The sequence below is a fragment of the Chamaea fasciata genome, unplaced genomic scaffold, assembly GCF_029207755.1.
Source record: "Chamaea fasciata isolate MVZ Bird 193981 ecotype frontalis unplaced genomic scaffold, bChaFas1.0.hap1 SCAF_6, whole genome shotgun sequence".
Lineage (NCBI taxonomy): Eukaryota > Metazoa > Chordata > Aves > Passeriformes > Sylviidae > Chamaea > Chamaea fasciata.
This window is the reverse complement of record NW_027094091.1, coordinates 15,637,147-15,661,695: the sequence shown is the minus strand read 5'-3', so window position 1 is coordinate 15,661,695 and position 24,549 is coordinate 15,637,147. Positions and strand designations below refer to the sequence as shown.

Here is a 24,549-nt window from a genome sequence, read left to right as displayed (position 1 = left end):
AAGGGAAATATCATTCCATGCTTGACCTTTGTCTTGAGCGATACAAAAGGTACCAGGGTAGCAGTACATATTGATCCTCTCACCTCTTAACCCTTCAGTTCCCTGCACACTCTCTCCAGCCTTTTTTTTTTTTTTTTTTCTTGGTGTGGTTTGGAGCAAGTGTGCAGTTTGTCACAGTGATAGGTCTTCCTTCCATGAAATCATTGCTTAAGCCTTTTATCCTGAGGATAGTCTAAACTACAGTATGACAACACAAATTTGAAGAGATAAAGGAAGGTATTACAGGAAACTGAAATGTAATTCCATAGTTGTATTGAAAAGCTACTAAAAATTAGTATGGATAAATGTATTGACATCTCTACAGGGAGACAATTCAAGGAGAATATGTTGCTTGAATGCTTGAATTTGTTTGTGTAGTAAGCTCTGTTCCCAGATGAGACTGAGTAAGAGCTCGATGTGTTTTTACAAACTCAGATCATTTGGACTGTGGGACTATTGCAATAGAGTAGGTGAGAAGTTGTCTGTCAGCTTTAGAAACTAACTCACATTAAGGGGAAGCAGATTATGAATGTCACACAAGGGTGGATAATCAGGAAAGAAATTGTTTTAGAAGACTGTCTCTTATGTCTGTGATAATCAGAATATTGCTTTATACAACAAATTGATGTCCACGTAGCAGATTCAAAACAGTTTTGAGGCCTGCAGATGATTTGGTTGCTCACTTTGAGAAGGTTGTAGGGCTCCAGAAGTTTCTTCCACCAGCGAACAGACTTTAAATAGCGGTTATGGATACAGGTCCTCTATAGTTAAAGCTTTCCAGTGAAACTAGAGACACACCTTGCAAGTCTAGACAGGTAGAAAGGTACCTGCTTAGAAATTCAGTCTGATAAAAGAACTCTGCTATAGCTATCTTTTTAGCAAATTAATACCTAACAAATTTATGCTAGTTTACAAACAGAATACGGAAGATGAAGGCCTAGTGGCATGTTAATTTTTTTTTTTAATCCTTTCAAAATATTAATTAAAATCATGGTGGTGGGGAGGGCAATTACCTTTTATCCTTAATTGTATTATTAGAATAAGCTTTCTTTTTACAAGTGTAGTGATTTTGATACCTTGTGACTTCTGAACTTGTTGGAGGAACAGTCAGGCTCTTCTCAGTATAGCGGCATTTCAAAGAGTCAAATCCTGATACTGACATTCCTTTGAATAGTGTGGGTTTTGCTTTAGATTGCAAGTGCAAAGTGCAAAGAGAGGGTTGTTTTTTTTCTTTTTAAGACTTAATTGTTTCAGATTAAATATAATCGCAACTTCAACTAATACCATCACAATTATCTTATGCCTTTAAGAGTTAGTCTCATCTAGATGCCTGATTTTGAATGGATACCATTTCATGCTGAATGTTACAGGAGAAGGAAAGTTATAGGTAACTATATTTAAATACAGCACAATAAATTTTAAATATTTGTTCATTCAGTTGTAAACCAAATCAAAATGAAAAGTTTTTGAAGTATAGGCTTAAGTACAAAAAACTTACAGGGGATAATAGTAGGGAAAAAAAAGTTAGTGTCATGTTCAGAGTTTGGTGATATGTTTAAACTATACATACTTTTCTAAAACAGAATTCTTCCAACATTTTTGCTCATGCAATTGGTTTCAATAAAACATTTGAACTAGGTGTTAACTATCTGTTGATAGTCACAATTCAGCGTAAGGATTTTGCATTTAATTGAAGAAATACCTGTATTAATTTCTACCATGGAAAATTTTCAGCTTTTCAGTATAAGTGATTGATTAGGTAAGTAGTGACATTAGTTTTAATAATTTTTAAGAAATTGATTAAATAGTTAAAGTAGTGTTTTATAAGGTTTTTTTTTAGTTAATACATTTGAGAACAACTGCTCAGCAATCTTTAGATATAGACCTACCCTGTTTACAGGATATTAACTTTTATCTTGGAAATTACATATTTTAGTGGTGATTATCTCTCTCTCTGTTAAAGGAATCTGTGTGTGCACACATGTGTTTAATATATTGCAATGAAGAGCTTGTGATGCACCAGTGCAATTTTTTAAAAAATGGAAAGGAAAAATCTTACCTGCAAAGAGCACTAGGCTATTTTTTCCATTTTCTGTTAGCTTTTTAAGTGTTCTTTAAAAATAAATATAGAAATAAAAATGTCTTTAAAAATACCTTTAAGTGTGTCCTGAAGAGCACTCAATACACTTGAGTATTTAAATATCTAAGAGTGGGATTCAGGAGAGATGGATCCATTCTTTCCTCTGCTACAACCTTGAACCTCAGTCATTTACCTTCTCTGTGCTCCAATTAGTGAAATTGGGGTAATACCAAGCTTGCTGGGTTCTTGGTGAGGTTTTCTTTAATTAATAGTTAAGTTCGTTTGAAATACCAGAAGATTAACGTTGTTGTAATTACTGTTAGGTTGAAGAAGTTATATTTCAAATTATTCTTTTTGCCTCTAATTTCTTCATGATTATTTTTCTTAATGGTAGATTAGTGCTATCACTGATAAGATGCACATCATGGCTAGTGACACTTGCCAGAATGATTGAATACTGCAAATGCAACAGAACTATTTTGTAAACGTCAGGTTTTTAGGCTTGACTTTAACCATTATAACAAACGTTAGATGTGGTATTTTACTGTAATTTATATTTTGTTTTGATTTGTTTTCATTTTCAGTTCAAGCTCAACAACTGATGCAAATTCAGAGGAAACAGCTAATTTGGAAAAAGGAAAATCAACATTAAACAAAGTTTTGGAGTCTTTTTGTTCATATCACTGGCAACAGACTTTGGCTATGTTAAAATTCCTAATACAGGATGAAAATATTCCTATAGTTTGCAGTTGCAAGCAAACACATTTGGCCCACTCTGAAACTCCCAGTTCCCTTACTGAAGAGGATGTTCACGTTCCATTTTGCAGTTGCAATGGACACGCGCTGACAAAAAGGTGCTGTTTACAGAATCAAAGGCCAAACACTTGTTTACCACCTCTGTCTGTTTGTATTAAAGATTTCCATTCTTTGTCGTGCCAAGCTGTAGCAATTGGATGTATTAAGACAATGGTGAACAAAGCATGTAGTTCTCCTAAGTATTGTGCTGACCAATTGCAAAATTGTAACAGGCATTCTATGAACACAGCAGCATGTACATATTCAGCTAAGGACTGTGACCTCTTAAGCAGCATTAAAAATTCAAACAGATCCCGCAGCCCATCGCCACCTCCATTATCACCTGTACACAGTAAAGAATTTGAATTGTCAGAAGGAATGGTTATGGATTTTCCAACTTTAGACAGCAACAAGCTTGAAATATCCATCAACCAGCCTCCATCTCTTTTGCCAGCTGAAGGAAGCAAGGGAGAATTTGAGTATGAGGGCAAAACATGCAAAGGAAAAGAGATTGATTATTCAGATGGAACACTGGTATCAGCAGACCAAGAAAGCAGTGATGGTTTTATGAACTCTGAGAAAGGTGAACATTCTGCCATTTTTCAAGATTTAATGGACCGCATTAATGAGAAGTTGAAATCAATAGACACTACAGATCTAGCAACAAATCTTGTAAAACTTTCTAGCAGTGACAGGGCACCAGAAAATGATGTCAAATTAGGAGACTTCATAACTTCTCTTTTGCATAATGCTAAGGCAAGTGATTACAGCTTTATGGAATTACTTCGCCAACATGATAAACAAGTGGAAAATAAAATTATCCAGACAAGATTTCGCAAGCGTCAGGAAACTCTATTTGCAACATACAATTCTCCTGATTCACCAGTCATTCGACGACAGTCTTTGCAAATCAAGAGGGAGCTTGCAAGCCTTGATGAAACTGTTGTAAGAAAAAAGTCAATTTCTGAGAGAAATGCAAAGAAATCTACAAAAAAAATAGAAAAAATGCATCCAAATAAAAGACATAGTTTTACCATGATAGAAGATGAGACTTTGCAACATCTTGAAAGTAATCCATGTGTGAATTGCCAAACCAAACCAATGTGTTTTCCAGTACACCAAACAGAGTCTTTCAAACTACCTCTTACTAATTTTCAGACCAGCTCCAGCTTTTTAGTTCTTTCAGAAAACAGTGCTATTGCAGCCAGCCAGGCAAAACTCCCAAATACACAAGGAGATTTTGCAACCTTAAAAGAGACTGGTCAGATTCCTCTGAAGGATGAGAGTAATGAGATCTTGGGTAGAACTAAACGTAACATTGTGCCTCCTGGGTGGTACTCTGTGTATGTAACAAACAATATCATGTTTAGAAAGTCATCCAGTACAAAAAAGTCTTTGAAAAGTTTGGAAAAAATGAAAATAAATAAAAATGTTCATGCTGAAAGATGCAGTGACATAAATCTAAGCAAAATTGTGAGAGACACAAATCTGCAAGTTGTTGTGGAGCGTTTAGAAGATACAATAAACTTAGCCAGAAAGACTAGCAGCTCATTGTTGGATAGTTACAAAATAAGCCAAAAACTAAAAGATAATGCTTATGAACAGGTTATGAACCCAGCTCCAAGAAGGGGCTTACCTTTCACTCTGAGTGAAATGGGGTGCCCAGGACAAAGCTTCCTTCCACATTCACATATGCCAAGCAGCAGTAAAATCAAAGCAATTTGTGTTGCATCAAACACACAAGAAACTGTTATAGATCAAGAAATTAATGACGGCCTTTTGAAATCTCTGACCTTTAATTCAAGCAGTTCAGCTTCCAGTAATGGGGACTTGCATGTATCATCTGAAGCCGGGGAGATCTCATCTCCCTTAAACTACTCTAGTCCTATTAAGCTTATGTTTGTCTCAGAAGTTAACAGTCATGAAGGCGTCAAATATACTTTGACATCTGCAGCTGCATCTTCTAAGGGAAGCACAGATCTTTGTTTGTTTCAGGGGCACGCAAACACTTTGTTAGACAAAGAGGCTACAGGTGACCTTTCTCGTGCAGTCTGTGATTGCAGTGAAAATAATACTAAGGAGGGGTCAAGCTGTGTTTACGCCGAAGCAGTTACAAGCTCTTGTCCAGTTGGTCAGATTAACATAAATGACTCAAAAAAAAATGATGAGGTTGTGGAGAAATCAAGCAGTAGCAGTGAATCAGTTTTCAAAAGGAAACCTGGTAGACCAAAGAAAATCGGTCCTCAAGTAGTTAAGCAGGTTAAGAGACCTATTGGACGGCCTCCTAAACCAAAAGTAGACATGAGTGGAAGCACAAAACCTAGACCTGAACTTAGCTTTGGTGGTAAAAGTGTCAAGTCTGATGCAGCAGCGATGGAAGAAGCTAACAGCAACAAAAATATTACTGTGACAGTTGTTTTTGGAAGGTCAAGAAGAACTAAGAGACATGTTTCTGAAGGTAATCTAAATCACATCAGCATTCTGCCCACACAACATATTGATTCTAACTTTGCCAGTGATCCCAGCAGAGCAAGGCACAATGCAGAAACTGGAAATGCTTTGGCTGAAATGGTAAAAGCCTTCCAGAATCCTTCTACTGAAAAGGAGGTCTCTGGTTATGACTATGTCAGGCCTATCAAAAGTAATCTGGCATCACCACATCCTTGCAGCAATGTTATACGGCAGATTAAGAAACCATTAACCACCGTTCGAAAACCTGGCAGGCCAGCAAAAGTAAAAATTTCTGGCATATCAGTGACTGTCAGTAGACTTTCACCTCAGGAAAGGAAGGTGAGCATCAGCAACGGTTTGCCTCCTTTACAACAGCAGAACGTGTTAGAAAAAAACATGCCACAGGAAAGAAAAAATCAACTGTGCAATAGTATGGGTCAAGTAAAGAACATGCAGAAAGATTCTAGAGAGGATGGATCACACAGTGTTACTACAATGGTGTCAAGAAAACGTGAAAGTCCATCGAGACACTCTGCTAGGGACAGAAAACCTTCACTGCATTTTTTGCATTCATTAGCATCTTCTAGTGCATTTACTTGTAGAAGTGCCTTACTACATAAATCTTACAAACTCCATTTGAAAAAAGCTAAAGAGCGAAAGGAAAAACTTACACAATCAAATCAGAGCACAGCATCCAAAGATACCTCAGAACTGAGAAGTTCAGGAAATGCTAAAAAGGATCTTAAGGATGGTGAATTTGGGCCCATTAATGAAGTATCATTGGATCCCATTTTTTCATCAAATCCCTCTCTCAGGTGGTGGCCTACTTCCACTTCAAGTGACACCTTGTTGGAAGAACTGAACAATAGATTTGAACAGATGACTAATACCTGGTTGAGAGTGGGGGGAAGTGAGTTTGACAAACGTGTGTGTGAAAAAAGGGATCCCATTGAGCAAGGCTGTAATACTGAAATGTCAGACCCTTTAGACTCCTGCCTTGTAGAACTTGAAACATCACCTATAAAAATGCTTTTCCAGAAAAAGTGTAATATGAATGAACTCTGCACCTGGTTTATGCAAACTACAGAAACGCAGTCTCTCGCTCTTGTGAGAAAGGCAAATGCTCGCAATCCCTTAGAAGTAGTTAGTACTAGAGAGGTAACGATGGAAGCTAAACAGTCTGATCCTAGTACTTGCCCTTTCAGAAAGCACTTTAAAAAGTTTGCACTATCCTCCCCTTCAAAACCATCAGGGAAATTGCAAATACTACATAACATGGTGAGGTCTCCAGTCTTGAGCATGAAAAGTAATTTCACTTTAGCCAGATTAAGAAGAAATGAATTTAAGAAGTTGCAGCATGATAGGTGGGGACAAACAAAAAAGCTCTATAATCAGGCTCCTGGAGGCTGGAAATCAAAAAAGAAAAATCTGCAGTTATTTTGTCAAAGCCAGTTGTTTAAAAGTGCAAGTGGGGAAACCAGTGTTAAAACACCCAAGCTCCAGGAGAAAAATAAAGTAGAAATCCAGCCCACTCAGACTTTGGTAGAGTCTCAGGATAGCCTCTTGCCAACTGAAAATGAAGCCAGAGATGCATTTGTTCAACAGATGATGGGATCTTCTGACTTTAACCCACATCCTGGTTTAGCAAATATACTTAAGTCACATTCAGAGGCAAATGGAACAATTCATTGCCAGCAAAATGTTCGAAAAGAACAAAGCCAAGATAAACTGTTTCAAAATACTTGGAAAGCCAAAACCTTTAAAGACTGTAGGATATTTCTGAGGAAAATCAACCATATTGAGCAGCACAATTCATTTAAGTTAAATAATGTCATTTATTCTCCTGAAGCTGTTGACAGTAGAAGCACTCAGGCCTATATGGAAGAAAAAAGACATCCTCTTTTGAGGTCCCATTCTACTAAACAAAATACATTAAAGAAACAAGAAAATGAAGTGGAAACATCTAGAGAATCTAATTCTTCTAAAGTGACTGAAAAGCTGGATGGCCAGTTTCACAGCAGAAAATTAAGTAGTGGTGTAAACCAGGATGATAATCCTGCTGGTAGTTCTGAAGGTCTTACTAGAATAAACAAAAGAAAAAGTCCACAATGGGAGACCACTGATACAAATTTAAGAAAAAGGCATAAGAGACAATCATGCAGTAGTGGACAAATGGCACCTTATTACCCAAAGTACCAAGTAGGTAAGTTCCTGTTCCCCACTTCATCTTAAAATTGAAATCCTAAAGAATTGGAGAAGTCAAACAACTAAGCACTTTTTTTTTTTTATTGCATGTTACTCATTTTAATTTCAGAAAAGTCATTAATTAAACATTGCATAACATCAGAATAATTCAGAAAGTGCAATTTTAAAATGTGTATAATGTTTTGCACCATTCTTTCAGCTCTGATAAGCTAACCAATATAGTTCAGACAGACAAGAAGTTCTGTCATTCTGAAGTCAGTCACTATTGACTATTGACTGGCTATTGACTTCAAAAGGAACAGAATTTCATCCCATTGTGTAGTTTCTCATAGTGTGAGGAGGGGTAAGCTATAAAATGAAGCTTAAATTGAGTGCGTTAACACATAGCTGGTTTTAAAAAATTCTTATTGAATGATTTCTGTTACAAATCTGCTATAGTTTTGTAATTTTACAGTAAAAGATAGTATTTTGTACTTCTGAAAATTATTCAGTCAGAGACCCATTTTAGTATCCTCTCCATGCCAGATGAAATCTGCTGACTCTAAGGGGTTTGCACATTGAATCCTTACACAACAATTTAAAATGCAAAGTTATTTTTGACAAGTACAATATACAGTTACTATGCTAAATACTTTGGCTCAGAATCTTTTTAGGCTAGTGTGAAATTAAATAATTTTTTTAAAGATAGACATTTATAAATGTATTGTACTACAACTGTGATCTCAGAAGGCCATTATACTGCTTAGAGAGATGGCACATTTGTATAATTTTTTTCTTCTGTTGGGTGAAGAGATCTCCTTAAACACAAGCCTCAACTCATTTCAACAAAATTACTAAGGTGTGAAATCCTCACCAAGTAAAACAAAACTCCTGCAATGTGATTTAAATGACTGCCTTTGTAGAAACAATATTGTATTAGCTAATCTGATATATTGCTCAAATAAAAAAAACTTTATTCAAAATATCAGAACAAAATCTTAGGTCCTCCTTTGTATTCTATCTTGTAGAAAAGGATCTTTGATAATAAATGGAAAAGTTAATTTAAGTTGTAATATAAACAATATAATGACTCTTGTATGCTGTATTTCTTTTGTACTTCATGTGATATATAGAATTCTTCATATTAAGCTTATTCAGTATAACCCTACTTTTTCCAAAGTACAGCATTTTTTTTTTATCTGTAGACTACTACTCTTTTGTATTTTAATTCACTGATCTGGGGCCAAGCTCAACATACATAACTTGTTTCTAAGAAGTTCAAACTTTGACACAAAATTGCTGTTAAAAAAAAAACTAGAAAAAGAAAGGATATCACATATCCATTTCTATATTGCAAATGAAGAAAGAGCTCTCTCATAACTCATTGAAAAAATGTTACATTCCAATTATATTTATCTGTAAATGTTTTGTTTCTATGGTAATGCAAGACCTATTACTGTGATATGGTCTCATGTTAGTTTTAATTGGGACTCAATTTTATCTACCTGAAAACTTTCATCCTTTAGTTTTGGATCTTCAGGAAATCTGATAACTATTTTGATATTTTACATTACTTCATTTACAGTTTTTGTTATTTTCCCTTTTACTCATGGTTTCTCATATCAGTCATTGTCTTTAGAAAGGCTATGATAGGAAGTTCATTGATACAGGAAATGTTAAAAGACAAAGAGTGATTATTCTGGAATTGTCTCCACACTTGTAACCCCAGATCTTTCTTAGGGGTACTATTGCACTATCAGAGCATTGTCTGATATTGGAAGGATGTCTTGTTTTGCTGTGTTGATTCTACATTGTGTACTCTCTGCACCAGCCAAGGAAATCATACAAACATTTTTAGTGTAATATGGCTACTCCCTAAAAAGAAGCAACATGATTTCTAGCTGTGCATGCATGTGACTTCAAACATAATTCCTGCATCTGGAAGTTTAATGCACATGAAAACATCATGTTTCGTTCATATGTTCTTTGGATTGTATTTTTGTTTATGTGGTATCATAAACTATATCATTGTTCTTGTCATGCTTGAAATGTTGCTATATACATATCTATGGTCAGTATTTGAAGTTTTTCTTCAACTTTTATGAATGTTGGGGTCTGTACCAAATGTTATTCAAAGAGGGAGATGTTGTGATGCTGTTTTATTGTGAAACATTGCGGCAGGTGGGCAGAATGTTCTTCCCAAATTTTTATGTGTACTTGGTTTTCTTACCAAATTTCTATGTACACTTGCATGTGCAAGCAGGAATAAACGATGGAACTCTTACAGCACAAGGTAGTGTCCAGCAACCAGGACTAGCCATGCACTCATTGCAGCAACAGAAAAGAGTTAATTGCTTTTTTCTCATTGCCTCTTCTATTCAAGATAAGGTGGCTGGTAGATACATGGGTCCATTTGATGTTTGTTGCTACTTCTGAACTGTTGCTTCTACAATGCATTTGATATGTTGAGGACCAGTTCCCTTTTACTCTAAATCCATCTTCTGGCAACTTTAATTTCTTTAGCAACACTGAAGCACTATTATTCTCTGTTGTGCAAAGAAAATTACATAAACATGTTTTTAGGAAAGCATTTGTTTCCCTTTCACAAGACTAGATCTCTTGTAACACTGAAGGTCTCATTCACATGCTTTGGACTTGGGCAAAAGGTTTCAAGAAAGCCAAGTTAAAATACAAAAAACTGCTAATCCAATGATAAAACTGGGACATGTAAAATACTCCATTTTACAATCTTACCATGTACTGAATATTTTAAAAATCTGCTTCAAAGGGTGTGGACTTCATACAGATGGAAAAGAGACTGTGAAGCTTCTACAGTAGCAGGCAGAGCTGAAATCACAAACCTGTGCACTTGCCTTTCATATCAGGATGGGAGTTGGCATACACAAGCTTTTAAAAATCAATTTCTATCACTTAAAGTTAGCATGTTTTCACCAAACATGAACTACTTAATTTTCACACTTACATTTTGGCTTTTCTTCAAGTAGCCTGGAATTTTAGGACAGATCTATTGGATTTGTCAGCAGAGAATATGACTTTTCAATTTTAATTTTTTATTATATTTGAATGTGGTTTTTAAATTCTACCTTAATGAAATCAAGTTAGTGCAGTACTTGAAAAGAGAATTTGCTATTTTGAGATTTTTGTGGTCATTTCAAAGTTGGCTGCAAGAGTGAAGAATTATAACTATGAAAACTTTAGTGTTGCAAGTCTAATTGGTCTGTTCATTGTGCACATAAAAGAACATCTGTATTAATACTACAGACAAACATTTTCTTAAACTTCCATTACTATGAGTTTGCTAAAAATTGGAAGGGAAAATTTTGTGAATTCTTTTTTACATGTCTGTGTTAGCATGGCTTTAGTATTTCAGAATTTTTTGCTTATTTGTCCCGTGGTAGTGTAATCCAGTAATGATAAAGCTACAAATGGGGATCCCTTCCCTACTACTGTGAATGACCTACTGACAAACAAGATTGGTTTTAGCAGGTTGTTCAGCTTTCATGAAGCTGAACATTCTATATCCCTATAATGAGTGACAAGTTTAAAATATTAGGTTAGGAAAAGTACAGAGGAAACATAGTGTGACAGTCGTTAAATCTGTTAATTTTAAGAAGGTTCTTTTCAGAAAGGCTTTTTATCAGAGGATTACTTGGCTCAAAAATAAGTTTTACCTGTGATGCAGAGTAAGTAGAAATTTTCATACGTGAAGTTGCTAGACAAGATACCTTTTCACAGGCAGACATAAACTGAAGTAAGAGCATTAATATAAATATAAGAAGAATGTGAAATGAATGACTGTTCTCAGTAAGTGGGCCATTTTTAATGCAGAAGTGTAAAAGCAGAAAGGTACACTTGATATATAGTTGACTGTACATGTGTAATAAATCCTTACTCATTTAATGAACTTAATGGTCTCTGCCTCATTCCCCGTGATGCAACAACAGCAGCTCCCGTGCCACAGTCTAACGCTCCATTTTGTTTTACACTCTGGAATTCTACTTGCCAAATTACATACTCTCCTTTTGTTTTTCTCACATCATGGGATCTAGTGTGGGGTGTGTAGCTTTTGGGTGCTGTTAAGTTTTAAACTGCAGTTATTTGCATGTTGCCTTAGAGTATGCTTTACTCATCTTCTTTTGAGGGTTCTGAGCTAAGGATTTTTACTCTTGCTTCTTTGAATAACGGACTTTTTAAAAGAACTTGTCTCTAAGGTCTTAAAATTTCTTTACGTGCTAGGATATGTAGTTTTCTTTAGTTTAGTCCCATGGTCATTAAACCTTTGTGTAGGATTTATGTACCCAGTTTTATACCTAAGCTGGGATGCTTTTTTCATCATTTTATTCAGTATTGTTTTGCTGTCTGTTTTTAATTTTACCTCTGCAAAAACTGAGACACTCATAGTCATGTTCTCCTATTTGTCCTCAGTCCTGAGGAAATGGCTAGATTATTCAGCTTTCTTTAGGGAACTAAATATTACTACTAAATAATACTACTCCTTTATAATACTAAATAAATATAGACAATCTTCTGTCTTCCTTTGTAAGCCTTTTTCTAGAAGAGAAAAGAGCAGTTTCCTGAGGCCTGCACAGTGCTTTTGAAAATCTGACAAATACGTATCTTTTTTTAAATCCCCTCTTCTGTTGAGAGTTTCTTGCCTTAAAGCAGAGCGGCTGTTGCTGTTAGATAGAAAAGGAGGAAAGTCAATCAGCAGAACCTGTGAAGTAAAGTAACCTGTAAGTAAAGTATTTATGTAGTCTGACCATGACCAGATCAGATTAATTTTGCTGAGACAGTTCCACATTTTGGTGTTGAAAATAGTTCAAGAGAGATGCTTTAATTCATAAGAGTCCCATGTACTGTGTCATACTTTGCATTTCTCTATTGTTTATATGCTAAAGCTAGTGCTGCTTTTTTACTTTCACCACATCTTTGTAAAGTGTCTTATACTGGAATCTTCATTTAATTACATTCAAAAAGTGCAGGATCTGGTTTCAGAATTGAGGGGGGAAATTTAAAATGGTGTGAGATGACTGGGTTGTTGTTTGCATATATTGTTGAGTAGATTTTCCTTTCCTAATTTATCTTTCACTCATCAAAGGATAGTTTTAGTCTGACCCTTGATGGTTTGAAATCTTTCAGCTTTTTAAGCTAAGTATAATTCCACATTTATTCAGTGGTCATAGTTTTGCTTGCAGTGTCCTTTGATTTTGCTGTAATTGCACTTTTGTGCCTTGAAGATATTGTTTAAACAACCTTTGAGACTAATAGAAATATTTTTTTCTTATTTGGTAACTGGATATTAATTTAATACAAATTGTATTTTAGCCATATTTTAAGGACAGTATTTCCTTATCAAAAGTCTTTTTCTCTCCAATGTTTCCTGTGGTAAACATGGAAAAGAAAGGCTCTCTAAAATGTCCTTGAATCTTGGGTGTCACTGAGAATGCTGTGTGTTTCTGAAAGCTGTTGAGAACCTTCAGGTTCTAATTAAGACAGATATTTTTGCAGTGATCAACAACTAATTAGGTGGATGTATCTGAAAGGAAATTGCTGTATAAGAGAAGCCTGATATTTTCAGAGCAGAGTTTTGCCAATATTCCCATGCACACCCCAGAGCAGCATCACAGCTTGGCGGGTTTGCCCTTGGTGGCAGTCAGAGGAGTGTTGGGCTTCCTGTGTTCAAGGTCGTGTCAAACATGATGGTGGTTTTGGGCGTGTGATCTGGATAAAGCAAGTTCATGGAGTCTTCATTACCCGTGTTTACTTCGTAGTTATTTAAAGAAAGTTATTTTGAAGGAAATCAGATTAAAATTTTGGAAATCAGAATTACAGGTTAATTAATTAACCCGTTAATTAACACAATACAGTTATATAGAAATGTGTGATCTGTCGACCTGTACCTGAATATATTTATATAGGGATATGTGCCACCTGTGAACCTTTCTAAGGGATGATTTTAAGTGAAAAGCATTTCTTTGAACAACTGCAAGTAGAACCTTGATTGAGATGCCAATTGGGAAGTTATTTGGAATTTTTTACTTTGTTGCTCACAAGGGGTTTTTTAATAGTGCTTTATAAAAAGCTAGAAGAGTTAATCTTATTTCACTGCTAGTTAAATAAAAGATTGAAATTATTGTAACTGAGTAATAATTAATGTGTACTCCACAGTCCTAACCAGGTTAGGGCTCAATGTTTTGATGGGTTGCAGTGTAACTTGACAAAATAGTGCTGTTCTAGAGATACATCTCTGTCCATCATCTCCTTTCAATGCATGAGGTATCATCTTGAAAAACATCTATGAAAATCACAGTTTTCATATCTCCTCCATCAGTTATTTCTTTTTTTCCCATTGTTGGATTGCCAGCTTTCAGCAGACTGACTTGTTTTCTCATCTAAATGCTCACTTTATTTTTCATTCTCATTTCATACACACTTTTTCAAGGAGGGTGATGAGCCCAATTGGGATGTCAAGTCATTGCATATCAGCTCTGCTCCTGTAGTGAAAATGGCACCTTTGCCATTGGTAGTCTCTTTCTTTGTTGGCTGTCCTGCTGCTTTTTGTATCTTATGACACTCATTTGTAGTGTTGCACCAGCACAGTGTTGACTTGTGCTTCCTCTGTGCTCCACGATAGCTGCCTGTGCTTTTGTCCCAGAGGTGCCTGTCCTGCACTGGTGCAGCACTGGGGTCCTGCGGAGCTCTTGTTCATTTCACAACATTACTGTTACTCATTTTGTTTATTCAGACCCGTGTCTGAGCCACAGTTCAGACCAGCCAGGCCATTACACTCTGGTTATTCCACACTTCTCTGCATTCTGCCTTCATACTTTGCTCTCCTATAGTACCAAACTCTAACTGATTCTCAGATCATGCATCAGCTTTCCTTTTATTCCAGTCTGTGTGTTTGTGAGCGGTAAAGGATATTCTGCAGAAGACAAGTGCAGCCCAGTTTTATTCCTGTTTTGATTTTTTACTGCATGTCTCCTCTTGTGTACTTTGGCTGGTCCATCCTATCTGGTCCATACACCTGCCAAGAGATTTTTGATACCATGAGCAAAATGTCAGTCAGCTTTTGTCACAGATTTCTTCAAATCCAGTTATGGAAAATCTTTTGTAAAAAGCCATTTTTAGATTTTTAATCCTTTTTCTTTTCATATTGAAGACCAGGTAATTAAATTTTTTTTCCTACAATGTAAAGATACGTCTTTTCCAAGGTCAAGATATTTAAACAGATTTCATCTTTCTACCTCCATGTTTTTGGGCCAACAGCTCTGCATGCTTCATAACTCTGGACAAGTTACAGTTTCTGCTGTCGTTTTCATGGCAAATTACACATACTGTTCTTGTGGGACAGGTTAAACAAGTTTTGTTTCTCTGCATTTTTTCATAACTGAAAGGGAACCATTTTCTGATGCTGATTCCTCTCGTGTTCCAGACATCTGTAAAGGCTGTTTAGATTATTCTTCAATTTCTTTGGAGTACAAATAATAATATCTCTTGCTGTGTCAAGAGGATGTAAACCTTTAGTGAGAAACTTCATGATTTATGGAGGCAATGTGCCCTTTTCTTTATTCTTTTCTTTGATTTCATCAGTCTGACTGGAAGTTACTATTTGATTTGTCTTTTCAGCAGCAGAATCTCACCTGACTTATGTCTGCTTTCAGCTTTATTGGTTTCTTACCACAAATTAAATTTAGGCAGGAGTTTCACACTTTCTTTCAGTGGCTATGCCTCTCACCTACTCTCCATCCTCCACTTACTGCTGCATCCTCCGTTCTGTCTGCACTTCTGGGCATCCATAAGAGGAATCTGCTTCTGTCTTTTATCATGGTTGATCTGTAAGTGGGGCAGGTATCTTAACTTGACTGCAGCTCTTTCTTCAGTTAAGATCAACTTTCGACCTACTTTTCTTACTTCATGCATACCAGTAGAAATGGCCTTAAAATTAACTTAGGACTTAAAATACTTTCAACAGCATAAGTCTGAATTTCTGCTTGGTTTGGGATATTTTATATCAGTTGTCAAGCCATCAGTGGGCAATGTGACTACAATCAAGTTTTTCCAAGCAGGTCTTAGGTATTCCTACTCTTTGTTTTCATTTTCTATCTCAGGGTAGAATATCTCAAAATTAGGATTCTGCTAGGTATTTGAATGATGAGGCTTTCACATTTCATATTAAAATACATGCATACATGAAAATTAAGATATTCAGGGAAGTCTGTCTTTTCAGATGGATCTTGTCACAAGTTCCTGTTACCTAAGGTGTGGATTTCAGAAACGCTCAGGTATTATACTTGATGTATGACTGACACAGGCCTGCCCTCAAAGCTATCTTATTTGAAACTATTGAAACCTTGGTCCAAACAATGGATTATTTCCCTGTACATGAAATGGAACTCTAGCTGAAAAAAATCTTGTCTAGAAGCTGTAAGAACTCAAAATATTTTTCTTTAAAAATAAATTCTTATTCTCACTTGAATGGTGCTCTCTTGCCTATGTGTACAGACTTTAATTTTGAATGCAGGGTGAATTTTAAGGGGGGAAAAAACTACTTTAAATTTAGGCTTCAGTGTTCTTTTTGGGGCACATAGCATAATTTTCAAAACATTCAATAACAATAGTTTATTTTTGAAATTTAAGAAATTTATATACAATGCAATAAAATACTTAAGATCTATACTTAAGGTATCAATTCTTAAAATTTGGTAGTTGTTGTTACCTGTCTTTCTACTTTAGAGTTCTTGAGATGTGTATTTGAATAAATTCTCTTGTGTATCATATTTGTTGCTGACATTTCCTATTTATCAGTTTACTACTTACAGCTGGTTTTAAATTACATTTAAGTAGTAGAAATCTCAGAAAAGGAAATTACTTATTTGCAAATTGCTGTTTGACCTTCCTTAATTCAGAAGCCTGGTGGGTTTTAAACCACCCAGGGACTGTCTCATCGTATTTTTGAGATGATCTCTCTCTGAAACATAATTGCGTTTATAATGTCAAAAAACAATTATGGATTAAAGATTTGAGCTCAAATGACAGGACTTCCATAGCTGCATTCATCACAGCACTGAGATGGAGGCACTGTGCTTCCTCAGAGCAGCCTGAACCAGCAGCACACATTGTTCTGAACCTCCAACCTTATTGTGCCTCATTCAAAACCATTTTTAATTATGGTTAGGTAGAAAAAAAAGAAGCAAAATCTTTTCTTCTATTATAGTATGTTTGTCAGTCAAATACAACAGTGCTCATCTGCACAACAGGCGTTTAGGGGTTTTATTTATTTGCATGCTGCTAACTTCTAGTAATAACTAGTTTTCTTTCAGGGAACTGATGATCAGAGGAAGGCTTGTGTCATGGTGGTGCCTAGAAGCCAAGAATTCATTGTTCATCATCAAATTAATGATGCTGCCTTTCAACTGTTACAATCTTAGCTGCTTTTTGTTCCCAAGATCTTTTAAGACAGTATGCTATAAAAAATTTGAGATCATAGGATTTTCTTTTTAACAGGTTATGTACTATGATCACGAGTAAATTACACTCTAAAATTTTATGGCTGCTTCATGCCCACTTCAGTGACAGCTTACATTAATATTCTATTTCCTCGTTCTTGAAAACCGGGTGCCTTCTGTGGACTGCTAAAGAGTCTGTAATGCCACAAAACATGGTGATTCTTGTCAAAAAGATCACTGTTCTACATAACTTTCTGTCAGGCTGCTTTAAATATTTAAAACTTTAAAAGGGGAAGGAATGTTGTTGCTATTTAAACTTGTCAACAGATATTCAAGTCTGCCCTGTATTTTGGGGAGCCATTAGAATGGAGCTCTGTACTTCCATGGCTATGCAAGCCTGATTAATTTATTTTTAAAAAGAATTTTAGTTCCTGAATTCTTCAATGAAATTACAATTTAAACCTTTTATATTCCCTATGATCTCCTGTGTGTAATTTTCTGAGGCTGACTGGTTTTGGGGAGAAAGTTACATTATTTATCCAACCTCACTCTGAATCTGTTGCCATCCATTCCACTTGCCAAATGTTTACCTGAAAATGTAACCACCTGCTGTTCGGTGTTACTGTTGTGCTGTGGCCTTTGCAGATGGAGTACTAATGATTAGTACTGCTACATAATTTTGTCTCTGTGCAAGTTAGACTGAAGGCTTGAACAGTGTGTGGGTATCTCAATATAAAGATTCAGAAAAAAGCTACCAGTAAGTAATGCTCTTTCACTGACAGGCCAAGAGTGCTGATAAATCCCTAGTTGCCTCCTCTAGCTATCTTTCTCATACATTGTTTATGTATTTCATTCATATTTCCTTTTTTTTTCCCCTCAAACCGAGAAAACAGCTCTGAGTTAGTCTGAAGAGCAAAATAAACTTTCCACCATAATTCCAGTCTGGGATTATGGCTGGTTCTGACTTCTCCCCTTGTCTTTTTGTCTCCATTCAGTTCAACTCCTGTCTTGATATTCTGTACTGTTTTATTTGTCTTAGCACTCCAGCTGTGTTAAACTCGACTCTTATATCTGACTTTTAAGACACCCTGAATATTGTTTATCTCCCCATCTCGCTTTGATTGATTTCCAGGGCATTTCTTTCTCTCTCTGATTCCCAAATGAGATTCCATCCACACTGCTGAAATATGTTATTTCATATTACAATGAGAATCCAGTTGGTAAATGGAAATGAGACATTAAATTTTTTCTTTGTAGATTTCTTTGCTGCTGGGTTTTGGCATTGTGGAAAAAAAACGAGTTTAAATTTTAGAGACAGTCAGTCAGACTACACATGCTTGGTTTACTGTCTTTTCAATATATGTTACATTAACGAATCAGTCTCTGTTGGAAATCATACTGAGGCTGCTGTAGTCATTGTCGATTTTAACCTAGTGTATTCTACTGGTTCCCTTTTTGAGAAAGTGTTTGAGTGGAATTTGTACAGAGAACATTTTTTTTTAAAATTCTGCTTAAGTTTTACCATTTATACTCAGTGTTTTTGAAACCTTTCTGTAAAAGCCTTGAGTCAGTGCTGTGTGTCACAGATGCTCTTATGCTTTCCAAGCTACCAGTCTGCAATCACTGCTGGCAGTGTTTAACAAGTGCAGTTTGCAGAATTTCTGTCAGGCAGGAGGGTAAGAGCCAGTTTGACCTTGGTCCCAAATAGTGGGGAAGGAGGTGTTTTTACCTGTAGGTGTTGCAGAGGACTTAGAGAAACATAGCTCTGCAGTGATACACTCATAGCTGTTTTACAGCACACGAGCACAGTGTTGATGGCAATCTCTGATGGGAAATGCTGAAGACCGACCTAACAGATAAGAGACATTTTTACCCATTCCAACTTTTTCTTTTTCCTACTTTTTTTCAACATGTTGTGACAGATTAACTCAGCAAATGTATGGACTTGAGCTAGCCAGATTTTTTTAAACTTTATCATTTTCATACAACAACAGGTGTCAAATATCCTGTTTTTCCAGGAGAATGTGGCTCCAAACTGCAGAGAAAATAAGCAGCTCAACGAATATTTTCCTTTTGTGCTTGGCAGCCTCAACTTTTCTGGTGTTGCTCTCCCATCCTGTTATTAAAAATCAGTATTTCTAAGAGTAAAATGATGATTTGGGTAAAACTAAAGAGAAAGATGTGAATTTAAAAAAAAATAGTTGTATTCAGGCAGTTTTAACAGGAAGTGTGGAAAAGAACAAGGTTTTCTTTAACACTTAGGAACATGGGGAGGCCACTCATTGCTTACTTTAGTAGAAGTAAGAATTCAAACCTTTCTATTTATTCCTTTTTATTCAATTATAAGAGGAAGATTTTTGGGGATGAGATGATCCCTTTAGGTCTCAGCAGGTCTGGAAACTTAACTGCACACAGGGTTCTCTGCTTAGCCAAGGAGACCAGAGAGGACCTGAGAGTTCATCGATGTTACTCTGATCTGGCTGCTGGGATGAGTTGGAATAACACTGGGGTGATTTGTTAGAAAACCACAGACAATCCATCCTTTCTGCAGCACTGTTGAAAGATGGTAAATTCAGAGGTGGTTCAGTGATGTTGACAGGGCAACTGGAAGTTAACAACACACACAAAACCAACCTGATGTCCTCACTGACTGTTCCAGACCTGCTGGTTTGGCATGCGGCAGCTTCCAAGGAAAGCCCAGAGCATGTGAGGGCATTCCCAGCTTGCACTGACCCAGCAGTGTGTCCAGGCACCATGCGCAGTGAGCTGTGCCCGTGTCCTCAGTGCCACCCCTCTGTGTCCCCTCATGGCTCTGGGGAAGAGTCAAACCTCTCCGAGACTGGACAGGCCCTTTGCACAGAGCCATGGCTGAGCACCTGCTCAGGGCATGCTGAATTTGGCTCCCCGAGGCATTTTTTCAAATTGCTCTTTTTTCAGATCAAAATGTATAGTCACATTTCCATATCCCCTTTTGTGCCCTTTACTTTCTGAGAAGAGACAACAATTACATGGATCAGTGAAATGGTGAAATATATACATGGTGAAATAGAAATTTTTTTCAATTAAGCAGTAAATACGTTACCAGCACTTCAAGACCTAGAGAAAAGGGCTAGGAGAGGGCAGTGTAATTAAAGATTAAGAAAAAATACCGAATTTTCAAGAAATCTCACTAATTTTTCATGCAAATTGTGAAAAAAATGAAGATGATTTTCATTTTTTTCCTCTGTAATTTTCGCACTGTTGTCCTGTCTTCAAATGTCCTAGTGAAAACAGAGCTATTGGATATGCCGTGGCTGGAGTTTATGTTCCATGTCACAGAAGCACCTGTAGCTGACTTCCACAAATCACATGCACGGAAGCTGATTAACTGAGTCAGCCCCAAGTGAATAAAAACAAAACAGATGATAATTGCTGGAATGGTAAACACATGGCATCAGAATTGAAAATTTTAACCTTTTTAGACCATTATTTAAGGTCAGTATATACCTGTTGTCTAGGAAATTGAAGGGAACTCCATCTTCTTACTGGTGTGAGTGTTGGTAGTGCAGAGCTCCAGGGGGCTGTAAAGTGGGGATATTCTTCCAGGCTCTCCTGAAACAGGCTTCGTGGTTTCTGGGCCCATGAGGCTGTAATCGGAATTTTGTGTAACATCTTTAGCTAGGAATGCTGTGGAGCTTGTGCAAGTAGAGTGGAATAAAATTTAAAGTAGAATCTATTGATGGATTTGACTGGAAAAATTCAGGTGCTTCAGTTTAACTTCATCCCTTTAATTACATTCTCTGATTTAAAAATATTTAAATACACTATTTTAAAGCACTTTGCATGGATATACTATTTCATAGTTTGCAATTTCTTGATTCCCAAGGCATTTATGTTCCTTTCAGATAGCAACCACTGCCACCAAAAAAACCTGAAACCAAAACCCAAAGCCACCCCAACCCTTGAAAAAACCAAACCAAACCATTCCTGCCCTATCCTTCATTTAGCTGTTGGGTAGTTATTGGAAGTTATGTTTTGCTGCCTGGCCATGCCTGAAAAGCACAAAATCAGTAGGGGTGAGGAAATCTGCTCATTGCAGAAGTCATCCTTAACACCATCACTTAATCCCATGGTCATAAAGCTTTTGACTTTCTGAGGGCCAAGATCCAACTCTGAAGAGGTTGTAAACTCAAGAAAGTAACTTTGCTAACTGAAGTCCTGTCCATCATCTACACCTGCACTCCTTTTCCCGCAGGAAGGAAAAGATCAGAGCAACCAGAGGGAAAGGGTACAAGGCAAAACAAGGCAAAAGATAGAGGCTGAATAATGACACAAGGAAATGCAGGGCATGGGAGCAGTGCACCAGTTTGGAGGGCTGGGAACTAGTGTTAGTAAATGAGAAATTTCTGTTTCACTGCCATGGCAGAAAGGCACACAGCCTTGAGGGGAGCTTATATTAAAATGTGAAAGAATTAAAACTGTTTCTGATCTCTGTGACAAACAACAGTGAATTGTCATTTTAGCTGTTGCCTAAGCTCTTTCCCTTTTGCTGTGACCTAGGAAATGTTTCCATCGAAGTCAGTCATTGGTATTTGAGTAACACAAGCCAAGGTTTTAGGGTATAGTCCTACACTGACTGACTGTCCTCAGCTACTCCACTCACCCCTGTGAGCACTACACTACAGCACATCCAGTCCTTCAGAATGTGCACCTGAGTTCTGTGATGAACCTCTCCTCCTCAAATGCAGCAAGTAAAAGCCATTTTTGCTGCTTAAATACCCCTTTGATAGACAACTGTGTTCAGATAGGTTTTATCATGGTGATTACCTCCTACCCTTAATTACAGTACTTAGTACAATATTTTTAGTACCTCAGAAATATTTTCAACTTTGTATCATTCTTAAACTTCTCGAAAACTAGGAAATGGATGGTGAGAAACAATGTATCACACCCGGGGCAAATCACTGCAAGAGGTAGGCAGTAAAATAAAAGGGATGAAGAGGTTTGAAATGAGGATTGAAATTGTCTTCTGAGTGTGTTCTGTATCTTAAAGCACTTCTGAGTGCTTTATATATTAAGAAAGACATTTTTGGTGATGAGGATGGTGAAACACGGAAGGAGGTTGTCCAGACAGATGCTGGATGTCCTATCCCTGGAAACATTCAGGATAGGGATGGATGGGGCTCTGAGCAACCTGATCTAGTTGAAGATGTCCCTGCTTATTGCAGGGGATTGGAGCAGATGACCTTTGTAAGTGTCTTCCATCCCAAACTGTTTGATGATTCAGTCCACACATCTGTCCTAGTCTGCTTAGTGACCCCCACAAAGAACTTCTTGTATTATTTTTCCTTAGACTTAAAACAAAATACTGTCTAATGAGAGTCCTTCCATGGCTGCACTAAATTAATGTTGTCAGCAATAAAAACAAGCCCCAACCTCTTGCCCAGTTCCTGCCCTGTGGCTTTACAGTAGTCAGCTGGAGGCCAGCTGATACTGCACCTCCTGCAAAGGAACAGCGGGAGCAGGAGACTGACCTGGGCCGGGCACTGCCATGGACAGGCCTCAGCCATCCCCACACAGACAAGCCCAATCCACTTTACAGCACAGCACAGTCAGCTTCTAGTCTCTGTGGTTCTGGAACACAGTGCATTAAAACAACAACAAAAATCCCCAACAGAATACAGGATCTGCCACCACCTCATCTTGCCTCTTATCAGCTTGTTGCAGGGCAAGAGGAAAGTGTACTAAACTTTTTCTCATTTTTTCCCTCTCCTACCCCCCACTTCTTTTCTCACAGCACGCTACAAGTGAAAGTCTCGGAGCCGCAGAGTTCAATAGACATGAACACAGAAAATGAACATTTGAAGTCCATAAAGATGTGCCTTAATCAGCCCACTGAGTGGAATCTGAGTTTTTCAGCAGCATCTCTCGCCAGCTGTAAAGTTTTTAACCAAAATCTCAAAACTGATGAGAACAAATAGATTGCAGCTGTTCTTGCACTATTATTTTGTACATTGTTCCTGACTTTTTTTTTCTGCTAAATAATAAGCATTTATTACATTGATCTTGAAATGATCTTGTGTGATTTGGCTTTATATACTACTAGCATTATTCAGTTTGATGTACTTTTTCTTTTCTAAATATGAAGTTTCACATCTGACCATCATGAAATTCTTGCAGTACAAATTTATATCAGAATCAGATGTTCCCCTTTAATAGTATTGTGATTTTTCTATGTTCTTTAACTATGGTTTCCCAATTTTATTTTTGTGCACGAAAGTTAATATATTATGTAATTTGTGGCATAGGTCACCATGTAAAGATTTATGGTAATAATTCAAACCAATCTGTAACAGGTGGAGACCGACTACCTCGAAGCAAAGCAGTACAAAGGTAAATTATCTGAGGAGATCTCCTTCACCAACGGATTGAAATGTGTGGAAGCACCAGTTTGTTTCTGCACTATGCTTTCATCTTCACTTACCTTGAGGACTTCTGTGTGACAGTGTTTAATGACCCTAATGTCTAAAAGAAAGACCAAGCCTGCTGGAGAATCTCGTGAAAGATTGTCATTCAACAAATCTGTATCTGCACTTTTTGAGGTTTCTGCTAAATGGTCTTTCCTCCCCATTTGTTTTATGAATTTATGCCTGCCACCAATTAAAATGGATGTAAATGCTCTTCCTATTTCATTTTTTTTCCGTGTACTTTGGAAATTCAATGTAAAATCAAAATTTTATCTCTACTCAAAGAAGTAGTAAATGGTTGTAGCTGACTACATTGTAGACATTCCATGCTTTAATGATCTTAGCAAGGTTCATGTATTTCATTCATCAAAACTTTATTATTAATAGAGCTATAACAAAAGTGTTAGAATAAAACCATATAATATACTTCTCTTTTCTGGAGTCATACATTCAGTAGCTAGAGTAGAGGTTTCTTAATTCATGATGAGTTGTCTGTCCTTTACTTGACAAGAATTAATTTTCCAGAAGGAAATTTCCTTGGAAGACACTGTATTTTATAAAACAAAGGTTTTAAGGATTCACCTTACAAAACTGAAGATGCACTTCCTCTTTACAGGGGTTTGTTGGTTTGCAGGTGCAATCCAGTAACTGAAACAGAGATTGTTATGAATTCTGGTGTCACAAGATCCCAAGAGGGTACTGAGTCACTGACACATTGGACATTATTAAAAGTGCAGAATGTGATTAAAAGAATAAACATTCATCATGGTTTGAGCTATTTAAAAGGTCTTTATGTATCTCAACTGTTACGTGCCCGTGGATTCTGTGGGGGAAGAAAGCCAAAAGGAGAATTAAACTTCCCAGGGGAGAGGAACTGGAGTTGACTTCAGTGGAAGCCCACCAAAGCACCAGGAGTCAGGCAGGACATAGGAGTCTTTCAAGCACTGGAGCCAATGCAGCTGGAATTGTTTGTGTGCCCGTGGAAGGAGATGCCACATGGATATTCTGATTTCAAAGACCCCGTAAATACCAGAACCTCACTGGTTTGGACATGTCTCCCTTAGCACCAAGCAGAAGCCTGCTT

The 24,549-nt window shown here is 36.9% G+C and overlaps 1 protein-coding gene across 12 annotated transcripts in view; it reads left to right on the top strand.

Annotated features, from left to right (window-relative positions):
- LCORL (ligand dependent nuclear receptor corepressor like) overlaps positions 1-24,549 on the top strand; it is a 91,802-nt gene extending 67,253 nt beyond the window's left edge. For 5 of the 12 annotated variants that reach the window (XM_066185523.1, XM_066185522.1, XM_066185518.1 and 2 more), the window contains 2 exons: positions 2,704-7,564; positions 22,796-22,948. In XM_066185523.1, the coding sequence (XP_066041620.1) occupies positions 2,704-7,564; positions 22,796-22,855 (4,921 nt within the window). In that variant the 3' untranslated portion in view covers positions 22,856-22,948. Of the gene's footprint in view, positions 1-2,703; positions 7,569-22,795 lie in introns of those variants that run through there. The other 7 variants (XM_066185528.1, XM_066185520.1, XM_066185521.1 and 4 more) reach the window with 7 other exon arrangements.